The following is a 17,729-nucleotide window of genomic DNA, read 5'->3' as shown; positions in this document are numbered from 1 at the left end:
AAATGTTGAACATTTCCTAAGTGACTGATAATGACAATCAGTCCAGGAAATTCTTAACTGCAAACAGACTCCCATATGTCCTTCTCGAACTCAAAACATAAAAAAATTGTATCAGGGTCCTCATGGCCAGACTCCGCCCCCCTGGGGGCTAGACTCCGCCCCCCAGAGCGAACAAAAGTCAGAGGACCCCCTAGAAGCCGCCCATCAGCGCCCCGGCTCCTCCCACTTGATGTGTGGCGCCGCCCACGTCCCCTGGCACCTCAAGGCTTGGCTGCCTCTCCCCTCACCTCCACATTACCCCTCGGGACGCAACCAGTTACCCAGCTCCGCTAAAACCCCCTCGCCGGACCCCAGTGAAGTGTTATATTAGTGAGGGAGAGCGCTACCAGCCAGTGAGTCTTGAGTCTGCGACAAAGTACACACTGAGTGGCGCGTGTTGTGAGTCCTTGCAGTGACGAGTGTGTCAGCTCCTCAAGAGTCCAGCCAGACTGAAGTAGGACTTGAAGAGTTTGAAGAGCGACCTCTCGAGAGTGTTTGCATCGCACTACCACCACCACCACCACCACCACCACCTCCTCCTAGGTCGCATGTCTCCCTTCAATCATGACTAAACGCCAGTGATACATTACTGCTATTTGTAGAGGCCCTCCTGCTCGCCTCTTGATTTCTCACTTGAGTGAGAGAGAGAGAGAGGGATAGAGAGAGGGAGAGAGAGAGGGGAGGGGGAGGGGAGAGGGAATCCTGGGAGTGACGTCTGCAGTTCCCACACAAACACAAGGATACTCATTACCTGCAAACTCCTGCTTCCATACACTTACGGAAGTTTCCGCCTTGACTTCGGTGATACGCGCCTCATCACGCTGGATGTCAACTCAATAAAAATTACTCATCTACTGTTTTACACCGACAGACGTTGAAAACATCCGTTTGAGAAATCGCTTCAGCGATTTACACGTTCCGAAAGACACTTGATTCTCGAACTGACAGTCTCCAATTGGTGAATGAGCCGCGAACTGTTCCAGCGATCGGTACTGTGACTTGTGTTCCTTAGGTTAAAATATTTTTTTTTTTTATTTTGGTTGCTAGTACCGTTTGGTACCGCTAGTCTGGCCCAACTGTGGGTACTCCCTTCCCGACGGCGGTACGACTACGACCATAACTACAACGACAATTACCGCCCACACTTCCACGACGCTCGTCGGGGTCGTACGCCCCCCCGCCTACACACCATGATGATGTCTGGAGGCATGCCACCCACGGCGGGCGGTATGGGCGTGATGGGCGTGATGGGCGGGTATCTCAGCAGCGGGAGAGAGTACCTTGAGGGCGGCACCGTAGGCGTGGATCCCTCGGTGTGGGTACCGCCCTTCTGGGATGACCCGCACCTGCCCGACGCCCACCTTCACGACCCGGGTATGGCTGACGCCACCCACATGGGCGAACCCACGGCCATGGGCGACGTGGGTCCCGCAGACATCATGGACGCTTTTCCCCCACACCAACAACATGGTAAGGACCTAAATTTCTGTCTGTATCTGTCTACTTGCATGATTGTCTGTCTGTCTATCTGCCTGTTTCTTTTCCTAGCTGTCTACCCTGTCAGTATTTTTACCTGGTTGTCTACCTGTCTATTTGTCTGTCTGCCAGTCTGCCATTATGTCATACTCGTCTGTTAATAAGAAGGCGTTGGCCACCTTAAGCAAAGTTATATTATTATTATTATTATTATTATTATTATTGTTATTATTATTATTATTATTATTATTATTATTATTACTATTATTATTATTATTATTATTATTATTATTATTATTATTATTATTATTATTATTATTATTATTATTACTATTATTATTATTATAACTATTATTATTATTATTATTATTATTATTATTATTATTATTATTATTATTATTATTATTATTATTATTATTATTATTATTATACATTTATTATTACCATTAAAAATTATTATTTACAGCAGTAAAATATGAATTAAATTATGATAAACATATTATACACAAAATAATAATAATAATAATAATAATAATTATAATAAAAACATAAAAAATATATTGTTATTGCAGACATTGTTATAATATCAATACAATCATGGAGGAGCGCTAAACCTGTAGGAATTCTACAGTGCCTGGGAGGTGGGAAATGGGAAGCAGTCAGCTTCGATTCCAGAAAAGGAAGATCAGTCTCAATTCCTTGGATCAAGAGCTCCCCGGTGTCATGGGACCTCCCTTGAGGGGATTTTTACTTTAAGAAACATAAATAATAAAGCAACAACAACAATAATAATAATAATAAGAATAATAAGAATAATAATAATAATAATAATAATAATAATAATAGCAATTACTATTATATAGCTGAACACTGTAATTATAAGGAGTTCTTTTCAGTCATTTATAAATTGACGTCTTTAAGACGTCAATTTATAAATGACAGTTATTATTATTATTATTATTATTATTATTAGTAGTAGTAGTAGTAGTAGTAGTAGTGGTAGTAGTAGTAGTAAATTACGCAGGATGTGCACCGTGAGGTGTATGTTTCTCAGGGTAAATTACAGTATTCTGAAAATATACTTTAATCCTTCTTTGTGAGAGTCAAAGTTAAGAATTAGACACATGTGCAACACCTGGGTGTCTTCGTAAACGCATCGCCATCCCATGGCTTTTTCGGTACAATTCAAGGACATTATGTGAAAACTGTAGAACTATATACAAAAGACGAGGTAGTCAGTCCCTCTGCCTTGGAACTGGTGATGAGCAACGTAATTTTCGTTGCATCGGCGTTTCTGAAAGCGCATGTTTATAGCGAGTCACATCAGGTGGTAGCAGAAGTGACTGTGCGTCTGAATCATTTGTCCTCTGCCCTGTGGCGTTCCTCGAGTCTGTGTTATTGGACCGGTATTGTTTATTGTTTGTGTTAGTGGCTTACCCTTACTGTTTGGATACCCATGGAGTCTATCTACCTTTCTACCTACCTACCTACCTACCTACCTACCTTCCTACCTACCTCCCTCCCTACCTACCTACCTACCTTCCTACCTTCCTACCTACCTACCTACCTACCTCCCTACCTACCTATCTGCCTACCTACCTACCTACCTACCTACCTACCTACCTACCTACCTACCTACCTACCTACCTACCTGAAGGGTGTTCCAGGAGTCAACGCCCCTACGGGCCAGTAAGGTTAATAATAATTATTTTTTTTAGTATTGTTTTACGTTATCTATACACAAGTCTGCATCCATGTTCTGAATTTGTGCGTAATGCGGGAAATGCGAAACTCTGCTTTAGTTTGCTTTAGCTGGTGATTCGGACTTGAGCGAGAAATAGAAAATAGAAGGTAAATGAAGGTAAATGAAGGTAAATGAAGGTAAATGAAGGTAAATGAAGGTAAATGAAGGTAAATGAGAGATTTTGATTGTTTAGAGAAATCTCAGCGAACTACATATTGAAGATTTTGATTTATCTGATTGTTGTGGTACTGTTAGGTTGCAGCCTGTGGGATCAGTGAGGGAGGTGGGTGTTTGGGATCAGTGAGGGAGCTGGGTGTATGGGACCAGTGCGGAAGCTGGGTGTATGGGACCAGTTCTGTGACCAGTGAGGGAGTTGGGTGTATGGGATCAGTAAGGGAGCAGGGTGAATGGGATCAGTGAGGGAGCTGGGTATAAGGGACCAGTGAGGGAGCTGGGTGTCTACCTAGATTCTTCATTTGCTATGCTGCAGTGCTTGCAACATGAGCTGCACGTACTGCACGAGTATACATCACAAACCTCACGTGCCAGAAGTCTCCGATCAAACTGTGGTTCGAAAATGCCTTTAATTCAGTCAATATGGATGTTGTACCCAGAAATGTTCATGATAATTTTCCTCCAGTTTATCTGTTTATACTCCGTTGCAACAGTAACTCGGAACTTCACTTTGGAAAGCATAAAGTAAACTTACGTGAAGGTGTGTAGCGGAGACCTTCTCGCCTCTCTCCTCTTCTGCTTGGCCACCAAGAAGGTATCTCTTTCTCTCTGTCTCTGTCTGTCTGTCTGTCTGTCTCTCTCTCTCTCTCTCTCTCTCTCTCTCTCTCTCTCTCTCTCTCTCTCTCTCTCTCTCTCTCTCTCTCTCTCTTTCACTCTCTCTTTTCTTTTGCTCTTTTTTCTATAGTCCTTTTCTTTCCTAGCTAGTTTTTCTATCTCCCTTTGCTCTTCTCTGATTAGTCTGTCCTTGTTTGACTCTTCGAGGACCTTAGCAGCGAAGTCACTATCTGGTTTTTGGACGATGGCAAACTAGCGTTTACCACAGAATCAATTCTAGATGACCTGAGAATTATTAAAGAAGAAGAAGAGAGAATACATGTTTCTCTTAAAACTTTCGAAATGTTAATTAGTGATCTACTGTTAACGCACCACCAAATGTATCAAGTTGTCCAGCAAGGAGTCAGAGTCGTTATTCTCACTTACTAAACTCTCCTTGGTGCCCCACCTGTTTCTAATGCCATTGGTGAGATTTTTGGAAAAATAAATCTTTGGCCTCAAGCGGGTGGAAATTAGCGACACTGACGGCCCGGATGGCTTCTATCCCCTCACCAGGTGCCTGTCCCATCATAACCTTACTTATGTTTTACGATTCTCTCCAGCCTTAATTAGCCCCAGACTGGAACAGTACGGCGACCTCCTAAAGTCCATGCTAGAAGAAGTCCTAAGCTTTTTCCCGAATGAATGGCAGTAGGAGCAAGACACTTCCAATCAGATTAAGTGGACTGGGCATACGTACAGCTTCTCTGATTGCCTTGCCAAATTTCTTATCCTCCTCCAATGAATCCAGCGAACTGGTGAAGGGAATTCTACGAGAACATATATGCAGTCCAGCAGGGGTAGATGACCCTCACCAGTGGCACCAGCATGTGGGTTAATCTTTCAGCACAGATAACGAGAATAGCTGGAACTTCGGCTTACAATCAGTCCAGTTGGGACAACCCCATCGTGGAAAAGGCTACTGTAGCTATGCTATTGAGTGCAAACTTTGCAGATGAGAAAACTAGCCTTGTAGCTGTGAGTGCTAATCACTTTTGCGCCTTTCTATTAACAGTTCCCATCTCTGTGACCGGGACAATCCTGGACCAGCAGACCCATCATACTGCAGTGGCTTGGCGCCTTGGTGCACTTATTCACACTGAGCACAGGTGTATTTGCAGCAAAGTAGTAGTCGACAAGTATGGTCTGCATGGTATGAATGGTTCAGGTCTCAAAAGTTGGCATGTTAGACACAGTAAAGTCAACCCTGGTTTTTCACTACCCAACATCCAGGATACACCCACCAGCCACCCTGATAGGTCACATTATACTTCTGGAGGAACAGTAGACTGTTGGTGTACAACTATATTTAGCATCTACCCTGGCCGACACCTACATCCTAATGAGTGCTGGACAGCAGGCCGGTGCTGCTGATTACAGGGAAAATACAAGCTTAACAAGTACAAGAGCATGGCCTTCAGTACCACATCGTCCTTAAAGGATCAAAGATCCTTGGCCCATAGGGAAAGCGTGTCAGAGCTTTTCTCAGAGAGCTGCATTACAGGTTCATCGAAACCGCCCGAGACCCCGAGGGTTGCAACTTTTCTCTTTCCAGTGCTTCAGTATGGCGATCCAGACAGGGAAATGCCTGTTGCATCTTGGGTTCCTACTGAGAAGCTCAACAACGGGAATTATGAGTTTCCATATACTTTACACTTCTGTTTGCATCTAAATTCTTCAACTCTACTCATGTAAAAATATTTTATTATTCAAGTTAAAATTTCAAAATTATTCATGACATATATATATATATATATATATATATATATATATATATATATATATATATATATATATATATATATATATATATATATATATATATATATATATATATATATATATATATATATATATATATATATATATATATATATATATATATATATATATATATATATATATATATATATATATATATATATATATATATATATGGCGAGGGGAACAGGGACGGCAGAAAGAGAAATATTGTTAGTGGTAATACTGGTAGTAGAAGTAGTGAAACTAGTAGAAGAAAGTAAGGGGAGTAGTTTTAGTGACAAGAGATAAAAAGGCAAGAGTAGTGGTAGTAGCAATAATAGTAATGGAGTGGTAGTCGTAATAGTAGTGCGGGCTATTTGTGTATCTTATTGACTAACTACCTACCTGATTAATTAACTAACTAAATGACGATCTAATTTAAAAAAAATTATCATTTATGTGTTTGACTTTGTGAGTTCCTCTGTGACGCCACTGAGTTTCATGTCTGTCTGTCTGCTTGTTTCAGAGTACATGATGGGAGACTCTGTAGTGGTGAAGGAGGAAAGCGGACTCAAGGACGACTATGACAAGTACAAGGACGAGGAGTACTTCAAATACAAGGATAGCTACGTCAAGTACGTCAAGGACGAAGATTACCTGAAGGAAGAGACGGCATATATTGAGAGTGGAGGAGGAGGAGGAGGAGGAGGAGGAGGAGGTGGTGGAGGAGGAGGTGAAGGAGGGGGTGGTGGAGGTGGAGGAGGAGACAGTACAATTCCAGTCGGAAGTGGAGGAAGTGGAGGAGGTCTTGTTGGTGTTGGTGGTTCGCCCTCGACTTCCATCTCCTCCTCCAATACCTCCTCCTCCAACAGCTCTTTGGCGGGAGGCGCGTCGCTCCACCCCCCTCTGACGTCCCCCCACGTACAACAGCTCAGCTCCCTCTGCCCCCCCTTCCCCGAGGCCCACCTCACCTCCCTCTCAGGCCCCAAGGACGACCTTGACAAAAGTGAGTGATTTCACAAGCATGAAGCTCTTTTTTTTTACTGATTTTCATACAAATAATATATCTTTAGAAGAAAGCTCTTCCTTTCTCTCTTTCGTGTTAATGTTGCAGTTTAAAAACTGTAGTGTAAAGCACCCTTCTGGCAAGACAGTGATGGAGTGAATGATGGTGAAAGTTTTTCTTTTTCGGGCCACCCTGCCTTGGTGGGAATCGGCCAGTGTGATAATAATAATAAAATATATATATATATATATATATATATATATATATATATATATATATATATATATATATATATATATATATATATATATATATATATATATATATATATATATATATATATATATGTATGTATATGTATATATATATATATATATATATATATATATATATATATATATATATATATATATATATATATATATATATATATATATATATATAATTGACAGCTATTGTATACCAAAAGAGAGTGTTATAACAGGCAGTCTTGGCTGTCACTTACGTCTCACGACTTTTGTAAGACCCTCGATTTAAAATAATTTCTTTCATACATAAATCACAATGTAGATTCTCTTACATATCTTCGGGTCATATACAATTATTTTTCTTCAATCCAAAAATGTGCCACTCCTCGGTCCTCCAGAAGCAGTGTTACAACATCGAATGCCCTGCATACCATCTAAAAGGGACCAGGAGGCACAGACCCCACAGGACAAACAATAGTAGCTACGACAACCCAACTCCAGGTGATTTTTTAGTGGCAGGAAACGAAAAAAGAAAATGGAAGGAAATAAAAATAGTCCACCACCTTGGAGCCTTGTTGGACTGGAGGTGCAGCCAGTGGCCACCCATGGCCCTCCAGAATTATTACAACTACTGATGCCAATAACAAAATCCCCCCAACAAACACAGAATACAACCTCGTTCATATTTGCTAATATACAGGGCCTTAAGCCATCCACCAACAACAAAATATCTTTTATCAGTGGACTTCTAGTGGAGTCTAATGCAATGTTTGCAGCCTTCACAGAGACTCACACAAAAGATCACTTTGACAGTGAAATATGGATAAGTGGTTACAACCTTTTTAGATGCGACAGAAAAAACAGGCAACAAGGGGGGGTTGGCCTGTATGTCAAAGAGTCCCTTATCTGCACGGAGTTGCTGAACACCACAAATGAGGTAGTTGAAGTTCTATCAATAAAGATCGAGAACCAAAACCTAGTCATTGTGGTTGTATATACACCACAGCACCGTATCATCCTTTGCGGATGATTCTAGGATCTGCATGAGGCTGTCATCTGCTGAGGACGCGGTTAACCTCCAAGAAGATATAAACAAAGTTTTCCAGTGGGCAACGGTAAACAATATGATGTTCAATGAGGACAAATTCCAACTACTCCGTTATGGAAAACTGGAGGAGATAATAACTAGAACAGAGTATACTACTGACTCCGGCCATACAATAGAGCGGAAAAATAATGTAAGGGACCTGGGAGTAGTAATGTCTGAGGATCTCACTTTCAAGGATCACAACAGTGCCACGATCGCACGTGCAAAGAAAATGATAGGATGGATAATGAGAACTTTCAAAACGAGAGATGCCAAGCCCATGATGATCCTTTTCAAATCACTTGTTCTCTCTAGGCTGGAATACTGCTGTACATTAACATCTCCATACAAAGCAGGTGAAATCGCAGATCTAGAGAGTGTACAGAGATCCTTTACTGCACGTATAAGTTCTGTCAAGCACCTTAACTACTGGGAACGCTTGGAAGCACTTGACTTGTACTCGTTGGAACGCAGGAGGGAGAGATATATCATAATCTACACTTGGAAAATCTTGGAAGGAATGGTCCCAAATCTGCACACAGAAATCACTCCCTACGAAAGTAAAAGACTGGGCAGGCGATGCAAAATGCCGCCAATAAAAAGTAGGGGCGCCATTGGTACACTAAGAGAAAACACCATAAGTGTCCGGGGCCCAAAACTGTTCAACAGCCTCCCATCAAGCATTAGGGGAATTGCCAATAAACCCCTGGCTGCCTTCAAGAGAGAGCTGGACAGATACCTAAAGTCAGTGCCGGATCAGCCGGGCTGTGGCTCGTACGTCGGACTGCGTGCGGCCAGCAGTAACAGCCTAGTTGATCAGGCCCTGATCCATCGGGAGGCCTGGTCGTGGACCGGGCCGCGGGGGCGTTGATCCCCGGAATAACCTCCAGGTAACCTCCAGTAGATAATATATGATAATAGTCTAATATAAATGATTCATAATAGATAGTTATAACTGTAGAGCATAATAGACAGTCTAATATAACCGGAGTTCATAATAGGTAGTCTGCTATAACGGTAGATCGTAATAGATGCAGGCTGCTATATCTGCAAGTCGTATTACAGTACATCCGCTTTGGGAAAATATTGCACAATCTGGGAACAGGAGAGGAGGGTTGGAGTGAAGGGTGGGAGGGGAGGGAGAGAGGGGTATGGGAGGGGATGGTTGCTACCGAGCAGAGGGAGAGGGGAGAGGTTGGTGTTACGTGTATTGAGTGAGGAGGGGTTGAGGGGAATGAGTAAGGTGGGGGTGTGGTCAGTTCGTTTAGTGGTTGTTGGGGGTGTGGTGCATGGGGTGTAGTGGTTGGGGTGTGGGGGTTAGCGGTGTGGTGGTGATTGGGGGTGTGGTGGTTGGGGTGTGGGAGTTGGGGGTGTGGTTGTTAGGGTGTGATGGTTGGGGTGTGGTTGTTGGGGGATTGGTGGTTGGAAGTGTGGTGGTTGGGGACTTGGTGGTTGGGGTGTGGTGGTTAGGTGTGGTGGTTGGGGTGTGGTGGTTGAGGTGTGGTGGTTGGGGTGTGTGGGGATTGGAGATGTGGTGGTTGGGGTGTGGTGCATGGGGTGTGGTTGGATGTGTGGTGCATGGGGTGTGGTTGGATGTGTGGCTGAGGAGTGGTGGTTGAGGGTGTAGAGGTTGGAGTGTAGTGGTTTGGGTGTGGTGCATGGGGTGTGGTGCATGGGGGTGTGGTGGTTCGGGGTGTGGTGGTTGGGGGTGTGGTGGTTGGCGGTGTGGTGGTTGGGGGTGTGGTGGCTGGGGTATGGTGGTTGGGGTGTGGTGGTTGGCGGTGTGGTGATTGGGGGTGTGGTGGTTGGCGGTGTGGTGGTTGGGGGTGTGGTGCATGGGGGTGTGGTGGTTGGAGGTGTGGTGGTTGACGGTGTGGTGGTTGGGGGTGTGGTGGTTGGGGTATGGTGGTTGGGGTGTGGTGGATGGAGGGTGTGGTGGTTATGGGGTGTGGTGGTTGGGCGTGTGGTGGTTGGGGTGTAGTGATTGGAATATTGTGGTTGGGGTGTGGTGGTTGGGTGTGTGGTGATTGGGGTGTGGTGGTTCGGGGTGTGGTGGTTGGGATGTGGTGGTTGGGGGTGTGGTGGTTGTGGTGTGGTGGTTGGGGTCTGGTGGTCGGGGGTCTGGTGGTTGGGGGTGTGGTGGTTGAGGTGTGGGGGTGGGGGGTGGGGGGGTGGGGGTGGGGTGGTTGGGGTGTGGTGGTTGGAGCGTGTGGTGGATGGAGGGTGTGGTGGTTATGGGGTGTGGTGGTTGGGAGTGTGGTGGTTGGGGGTGTAGTGATTGGAATATTGTGGTTGGGGGTGTGGTGGTTGGGTGTGTGGTGATTGGGGTGTGGTGGTTGGGGGTGTGGTGGTTGGGATGTGGTGGTTGGGTGTGTGGTGATTGGGGTGTGGTGGTTGGGGTGTGGTGGTTGGGTTGTGGTGGTTGGGGGTGTGGTGGTTGTGGTGTGGTGGTTGGGGTCTGGTGGTCGGGGGTCTGGTGGTTGGGGGTGTGGTGGTTGGGGTGTGGTGGTTGAGGTGTGGTGGTTGGGGGTGTGGTGGTTGGGGATGTGGTGGTTGGGGTGTGGTGGTTTGGGGTGTGGTGGTTGGGGTGTGGTGGATGGGGTTGTGGTGGTTGGGGGTGTGGTGGTTGGGGTGTAGTGGTTGGGGTGTGGTGGTTGGGGTCTGGTGGTTGGGGGTCTGGTGGTTGGGGGTCTGGTGGTTGGGGTGTGGTGGTTGGGGGTGTGGTGGTTGTGGTTGTGGTGGTGGGGGGTGTGGTGGTTGGGGGTGTAGTGGTTGGGGTGTGGTGGTTGGGAGTGTGGTGGTTTGGGGTGTGGTGGTTGGGGTGTGGTGGTTGGGGGTCTGGTGGTTGGGGGGGTCTGGTGGTTGGGGTGTGGTGGTTAGGGGTGTGGTGGTTGGGGTGTGGTGGTTGGGTTGTGGTGGTTGGGGGTGTGGTGGTTGGGGGTGTGGTGATTGGGGGGGGGGTTTATTTAGCGAGCCGCTGTCTAAACAAACGTTGACGGAGGCAAATTGACCCTCTCTTCCTTTCCATTTTCCCCTTTCTCCCTTCTCATCTCCTTTCTACCATGTATGTATGAGAGAGAGAGAGAGAGAGAGAGAGAGAGAGAGACAGCTATCTCCTCATCTCTCGTAAAGAAAAAGGAGAGACCTCTTCTCTTCCTCGTGCATTGAAGCGTCCTCTATCCCTCCGTATCCTTCCGGAACTCACCATGACCTAGAGGGTGTTCTCAGCACGCCCTAGGGGGGGTTCTCAGCACGCCCTAGGGGGTGTTCTCGGTACGCCCTAGGGGGTGTCCTCAGCAGCCCTAGGGCGTGTTCTCACCACGTCCTAGGGCGTGTTCTCGGCACCATTTAATCCGAAGCTCAGTTGAACAATGACTCCACAATCATCTCTTCTGTTGGTGTTCACGTGCTAGGTGTGTCGACACAGTGATCCAGCCTCCATGCTCTCATACAATTAATCATCCATTGAAAGAACTTGACGTAGGGTGCAAGGAAGAGGCTTTTGTTGTATCAGTAGTCAAAATAAAAGCATTCTTCCAAGGGAACAGATATAATTTTCTAAAAGCAGGGCTACCCTCATGAATGGGATAATAACAAAAATATATGTGATAATGAAAAAATAATATCTCATATTAACATCAGGAACGACAGTTGGTCAACCAGCAAGTAGAGGAGCTAAGAAAATATTTGATTTTGTAACTCTCTTACAGCGAGGGGAGGCATCCCTGTTTTTAACTTGTGTGGAGAAACTTCGGTATTACATTTTGGAATGGGATATTTTATGCTTTATATTTTTACTGGGTGAACCAGAAAGCCAGAGAAAGACTTCGGCTAAATGGTAGCAAACTTCTTGGAGCAGTTAATTATGTGAGTGTTCCCTGCTTCATGAAGATTTTTTACATTTCTTCCGACAAACAACATACCACCATCAGGTTTGGAGAAACATTATGACTGATTACGAGAAAAATAAAGTTTAAGAACTCTTGAAGACGAACTCGAAGAGAAATATGACAAGGAAAGATAATGAGTGCTTTAAAGGGAATTCCAAGGAGTAATGAGCTTACTCTCCACCTTCACGAGGCAAAAACGTGATCCAGCAAATATTTTTTTTTAATTTAGACTTTCCAGGCCTTGTCAAGGGTGTCAGTGCGCGGCACTTCTGTCGAGACAGCCTGAGTGCCTCAAGCACTGTCATCACTGTTTAAGTGCCACTTGTTTCAAATGATCTTCAGATTCACCCAGTCGGCTTCATCAGTGACACGACTCCTGAGGCGGAGAGCGAGACAATAGAGCATAACCTCGAGATTAACCGGTCATCTTCCACGACACGACGACTTGGGTTGATTAGAGACAGTGAGTGGCATAATTTCAAGATCCAACACATCGTCTCCCAAGGCATGACGACTTGAGGTGACGAGACTGAAATAGTGACATAATTACGGAATGGTTCCATGTTTTACCCTAATGTGATCGTGTAAGACAACAGTGTTTCGTGTGTGAAATTCACATTTTGAGTTCTTCACGTGCCAGAGTAAAAAAAAAAATAGAATCAGCTTAAAGATTTTTCTGATGCATACCGGACTGGCGTGTTAAAATATACTGAAATTATGATATTCTCACTCATGTTTTTGAGATGAGAGAATTACTATTAGTTTATGATTAAGACATGTGCAACAGTTGGGTGTCTTTATTGTTAAAATGTTTCGCCTACACAGTAGACTTCTTCAGGCAGCTATTGTATGTCGGTATTTTATACCATTTCCATGACTTACGGTAGCCATGGGGAATAAAGAAATCAATATTCATCAGAAGATAGAGAGAATAGTATCAATTTCTTGGATAAAGACCGCTTTATCAACAAGAGAAAAGGAAAGATAAAAGCGCTAGTTTCTCTCTCATGAAGTCAATTAATCGAAATAGCTGAAATAAAAGTTCCTCATTAATGAGTGTTCCATCTTCGACGACGCACTTAAGATAAAAAAAAAGAGGTAAAATAAGTAGAGTGCCTCTTAAATGAGTACGTCACCATGAACACACACTGACTGACTTGCGTAGCTCATGATCAGTTTGGTATCCCTTCTCTCGTTCTCAAATCCATTATGGCTCCAAGAACTAGTTTATTGAGCACCATTAATCCATTCTGTGAATGGTAGCGGCTAGTTTAGCGTGCGCTTTTTATCTAGTTGATAGGCGGATGCGCAAGAGCATATGTATACACAACAAGCCTAGAAATTAATCCCTGAAATGAGTTAATAGCAGAGCATTTCTGTATGTCATTTCAAAACTTAACTTTTCTTTTTCTGTTACCAGAAAATTTATGATGCACGTTTAGAATTTTTCGTGTTCTCTTTTCCTTAATAATATGTCTAGATCTGTATATGAAGAAATTCAGCGCAAGTAATAGACTTCCTGTCCACAACGGGGAGAAAAAAAAGGGAAGGAGTAAGGAAGGGAGGGGAGGACAGGAGCTTATATAGACGGTGGGTGACAGGTAAATATTGGTTCCTTGATCTCACGCTCCACCTCCCCCTTTTATGCCCCTCCACGACAACCTGATAACTCTCGCAGAAGGTGAGGGATGCTCCGGTGGTCGGTGCTCCGGTTGTCGGTGCTCCGGTGGTCGGTGCTCCGGTGGTCAGTGCTCCGGTGGTCAGTGCTACGGTGGTCGGTGCTCCGGTGGTCGGTGCTCCGGTGGTCAGTGCTCCGGTGGTCGGTGCTCCGGTTGTAGGTGCTCCGGTGGTCGGTGCTCCGGTGGTCAGTGCTCCGGTGGTCGGTGCTCCGGTGGTCAGTGCTCCGGTGGTCGTTGCTCCGGTGGTCGGTGCTCCGGTGGTCAGTGCTCCGGTGGTCGTTGCTCCGGTGGTCGGTGCTCCGGTGGTCAGTGCTCCGGTGGTCGGTGCTCCGGTGGTCGGTGCTCCGGTGGTCGTTGCTCCGGTGGTCGGTGCTCCGGTGGTCAGTGCTCCGGTGGTCGGTGCTCCGGTGGTCGTTGCTCCGGTGGTCAGTGCTCCGGTGGTCGGTGCTCCGGTGATCAGTGCTCCGGTGGTCGTTGCTCCGGTGGTCGGTGCTCCGGTGGTCAGTGCTCCGGTGGTCGGTGCTCCGGTGGTCGGTGCTCCGGTGGTCAGTGCTCCGGTGGTCGGTGCTCCGGTGGTCGGTGCTCCGGTGGTCAGTGCTCCGGTGGTCGGTGCTCCGGTGCTCCGTGCTCCGGTGGTCGGTGCTCCGGTGGTCGGTGCTCCGGTGGTCAGTGCTCCGGTGGTCGGTGCTCCGGTGGTCGTTGCTCCGGTGGTCGGTGCTCCGGTGGTCGGTGCTCCGGTGATCAGTGCTCCGGTGATCAGTGCTCCGGTGGTCGGGTTGCTCCATCTTCATGTAAAACACTGGTAATGCACTGTTAGCGTGTATCAATAAAATATATAAGACAACTACGTTATGGATAATTTAATTACAGTGAGCGAAACGTCTTCACAATAAAATGTCATAACCCCTCACGTCATGGTAACTCACGGTACCATGATGTACCTTAAATCTTTGTTTGTGTGTGTCCGCTCGTGTGTCCGCTAGTGTCCACTCACGTGTCCGCTCGTGTGTCCGCTAGTGTCCACTCACATGTCCGTTCGTCCTAGTTTATCACCGTCTACCTTAACAGTTCCCCCGAGTATTTTGTATGTAGTGATCATATCTCATCTTGATCTGTTTCTCTCGTGGGTTTTGCCTCTTGTAGGCAAGCATACTCGTGATGCATATACGTATATTCTTATACATATATTCTTAAGTGTATAATCGTATACATATATAGTAAATGTTTATTGGTTATGTGTAGGCTACATACTGGTGCTGCAAACTCGAGGATGAATCTTACGTATGTGTTGAATGTTGATTTCGAAAATCCCATGTTCAGGGCCCTGAGGAATGCTTTGCTTTTTTTTCCGTATGTGAAAGTATTTGTCCGTTTCTCTTTCTCTCATAAAATTAATACATTATTTCAAGTATAACAAGCAGAAGGACCTTATTAACACCATTAAAACAACCGCGCGAGTGAGCGCGCACACACACACACACACACACACACATACACACACACACACACACACACACACACACACACACACACACACACACACACACACATATACATACACGTAAAAATTTGTGTATGCAGTAATTTCGCAAAAATCATTCTGAGCCTAACGAAAAACTATATTTCATTGTGTCTGTTTATTATTAAATTACCGTAAACTTATCTAAAATATATTTAGTTGGATTAGGCTAAATTAAATTGCGCTTGTTATAATAAGGTTAGGTAAGTTTTCTAATGTTCTTTTGGTACAAAATTATTAATTTTTACATTAACATAAATGAAAAATATATCTTTAAACGTATAAGAGATAATTTTAGAAAGGACTTAATTTTAAATGAGTTCTTGCTAATTGACTAGTTTTACCTTTTCGGCACGACATATATATACCAAAACTCATAAACTAATCGAAAGAGAATAAACAAAAAACTGCAATGTAGCCAAGAGACGGAAGACGCAAATGATAATTAGAGAGGCAGGAATGCCAGGGATAGCGGATCAGGAAACGGATGACTGAACTGATATAAACAGTCGTTTGTCAAGATTCGAATCCACGAACGCGGGGCGGATCGACCAGAGGAGACAGTTGTGGCGCCACGGATGCCACCAGACCTCCTATATCCCCCCCTCACACGGCTCAGCTTCTCATAGCCCTTAAATACAACAACAACACAAGAATGCAGGTTGATTTGCTTGATTTGGAAAGAGTGGGAACGAATGAGAATAACGTACGTATCTTGAAGAAGAATATAAAAATGAACAAAAGAAAAGGGAAGAAGAGAAAAGAGAAGAATGAGGAGGAGTAAAAAAAGTAAGAAAGAAAGAAAATGAAAGGGAAAAACATTGACTTTAATTAAGATGACTGGCTCTTACATTACCCGTATTTAGCGTCACTCACACTTTCAAGCATTTCCTTAATAAAACTCAGGTATGTCAACAGTATGCTGCTGCTCCACATGCCAGTTATGTTTTGGGAACAAAAGCCTCCCTTGCCCAGCTCTTCCCTGCCTTGCTACATCATCAGGATGTTTCACATGCATAGAATAACGCAGTCTGTCAGCCTGAGCCGGGAGTCCTCAGTAGGTTGATGAGGATGTTGCCAAGCATTGCATTGAGGATTATTCAACTACGACAGCTTTAGAGGTTGGCCAATAGGTGTACTCTTCCACCTCACATAGCTCCTGTATATGCCCTCTGTGTCTTTGCATTCTTTGTAACAGCTTGAGAAAACTCCTGAAGAGCGAAACGTTGCCGCAATAAAATGTCACATTGGTTGTACATGTGTCCTGGAGCTGATGTTACAGTTAATAAACCATACCCCCGGCCGGGATTGAACCCGCGGTCATAGAGTCTCAAAACTCCAGCCCGTCGCGTTAGCCACTAGACCAACTAGCCACAATAAGATTCATCCAACTAGGTATATTTCTACACCATAGGAAAGTTAGCACAGGCACCTCTGTGACCACAAATGCAAGTTTTTACAGACGAATCTCCAGCTAGCGTGGCCGTGACGAACTCTAGCTCAAGTCCCTTCACTGCCGTCAACATGACTCAAGAAATCGTAATGACACGATTGCAAATAATGCACGATTTGCAATCGTGTCATTACGATTTCTTGAGTCAAGTTACAGTTAATACAAGTCGAGATGATAAGGGGAAGATGTATACACGTGCATACGTGTAAAGATGTGCTCACAGGTGACAGCATATTTGGGTGAACACACACGAGGTTCTCTTTGGTTTTGCCTGGAGTTCAGTCCTCGGCTGGCAAAATGGAATAATGGAATGAATTAAGATCAACGTGTTACAACAATTGGAATTTGTTTAGAATGCCGAGAAATACGAAGAAATAATTACTGAAGGTACACAAGGAGCATAGTTTTGCTCCTGTAAACACACACACACACACACATACACACACACACACACACACACACACACACACACACACACACACACACACACACACACACACACACACACACACACACACACACACACACACACACACACACACACACACACACACACACACACACACACACACGCACGCACACGCACACGCACACCCACACGCACATACACACACGTGTACACTCATACACAGCTTCTGGGTGTTCAAGAAATGGCTAAACAGGGTGTGATGGAAGCTTACACCATACACAGTTTGAAGGACAAGCACGACAGGGCCCATTAGGGAAGAAATTAGTGGGAATTGTGGTACGCATTTAAGAAATGAAGTCAGGAGCTGAGACTATTCTCTCGGCTACAATTAGGAGAAAAACAACTTGGGGAGTGTAGATGAGTACAAGGTGAATATAATTAGGAAAATGCATCTAGGTGAGTACAAGTAGGTGAACACCTAGGAGAACAACTAGGTGAGTACAAGTAGGTGAACACCTATTAGGAGAACAACTAGGTGAGTACAAGTAGGTGAACACCTATTAGGAGAACAACTAGGTGAGTACAAGTAGGTGAACATCTATTAGGAG

General features: G+C 44.9%; 1 protein-coding gene across 1 annotated transcript in view; it reads left to right on the top strand.

Annotated features, from left to right (window-relative positions):
* Positions 1–254: 254 nt before the first annotated feature.
* The window catches only part of LOC128687360 (homeobox protein Nkx-2.4-like), a 27,821-nt gene continuing 10,346 nt past the window's right edge, over positions 255–17,729 (top strand). The window contains exons 1-2 of the mRNA XM_053774777.2: positions 255–1,509; positions 6,357–6,836. Of these exons, the coding sequence (XP_053630752.2) occupies positions 1,230–1,509; positions 6,357–6,836 (760 nt within the window). The 5' untranslated portion in view covers positions 255–1,229. The remainder of the gene's footprint in view (positions 1,510–6,356; positions 6,837–17,729) is intronic.

The sequence above is a fragment of the Cherax quadricarinatus genome, chromosome 40, assembly GCF_038502225.1.
Source record: "Cherax quadricarinatus isolate ZL_2023a chromosome 40, ASM3850222v1, whole genome shotgun sequence".
Lineage (NCBI taxonomy): Eukaryota > Metazoa > Arthropoda > Malacostraca > Decapoda > Parastacidae > Cherax > Cherax quadricarinatus.
Note: the sequence above shows the minus strand (reverse complement) of the source record. Positions and strands in the feature narration are given on the sequence as shown.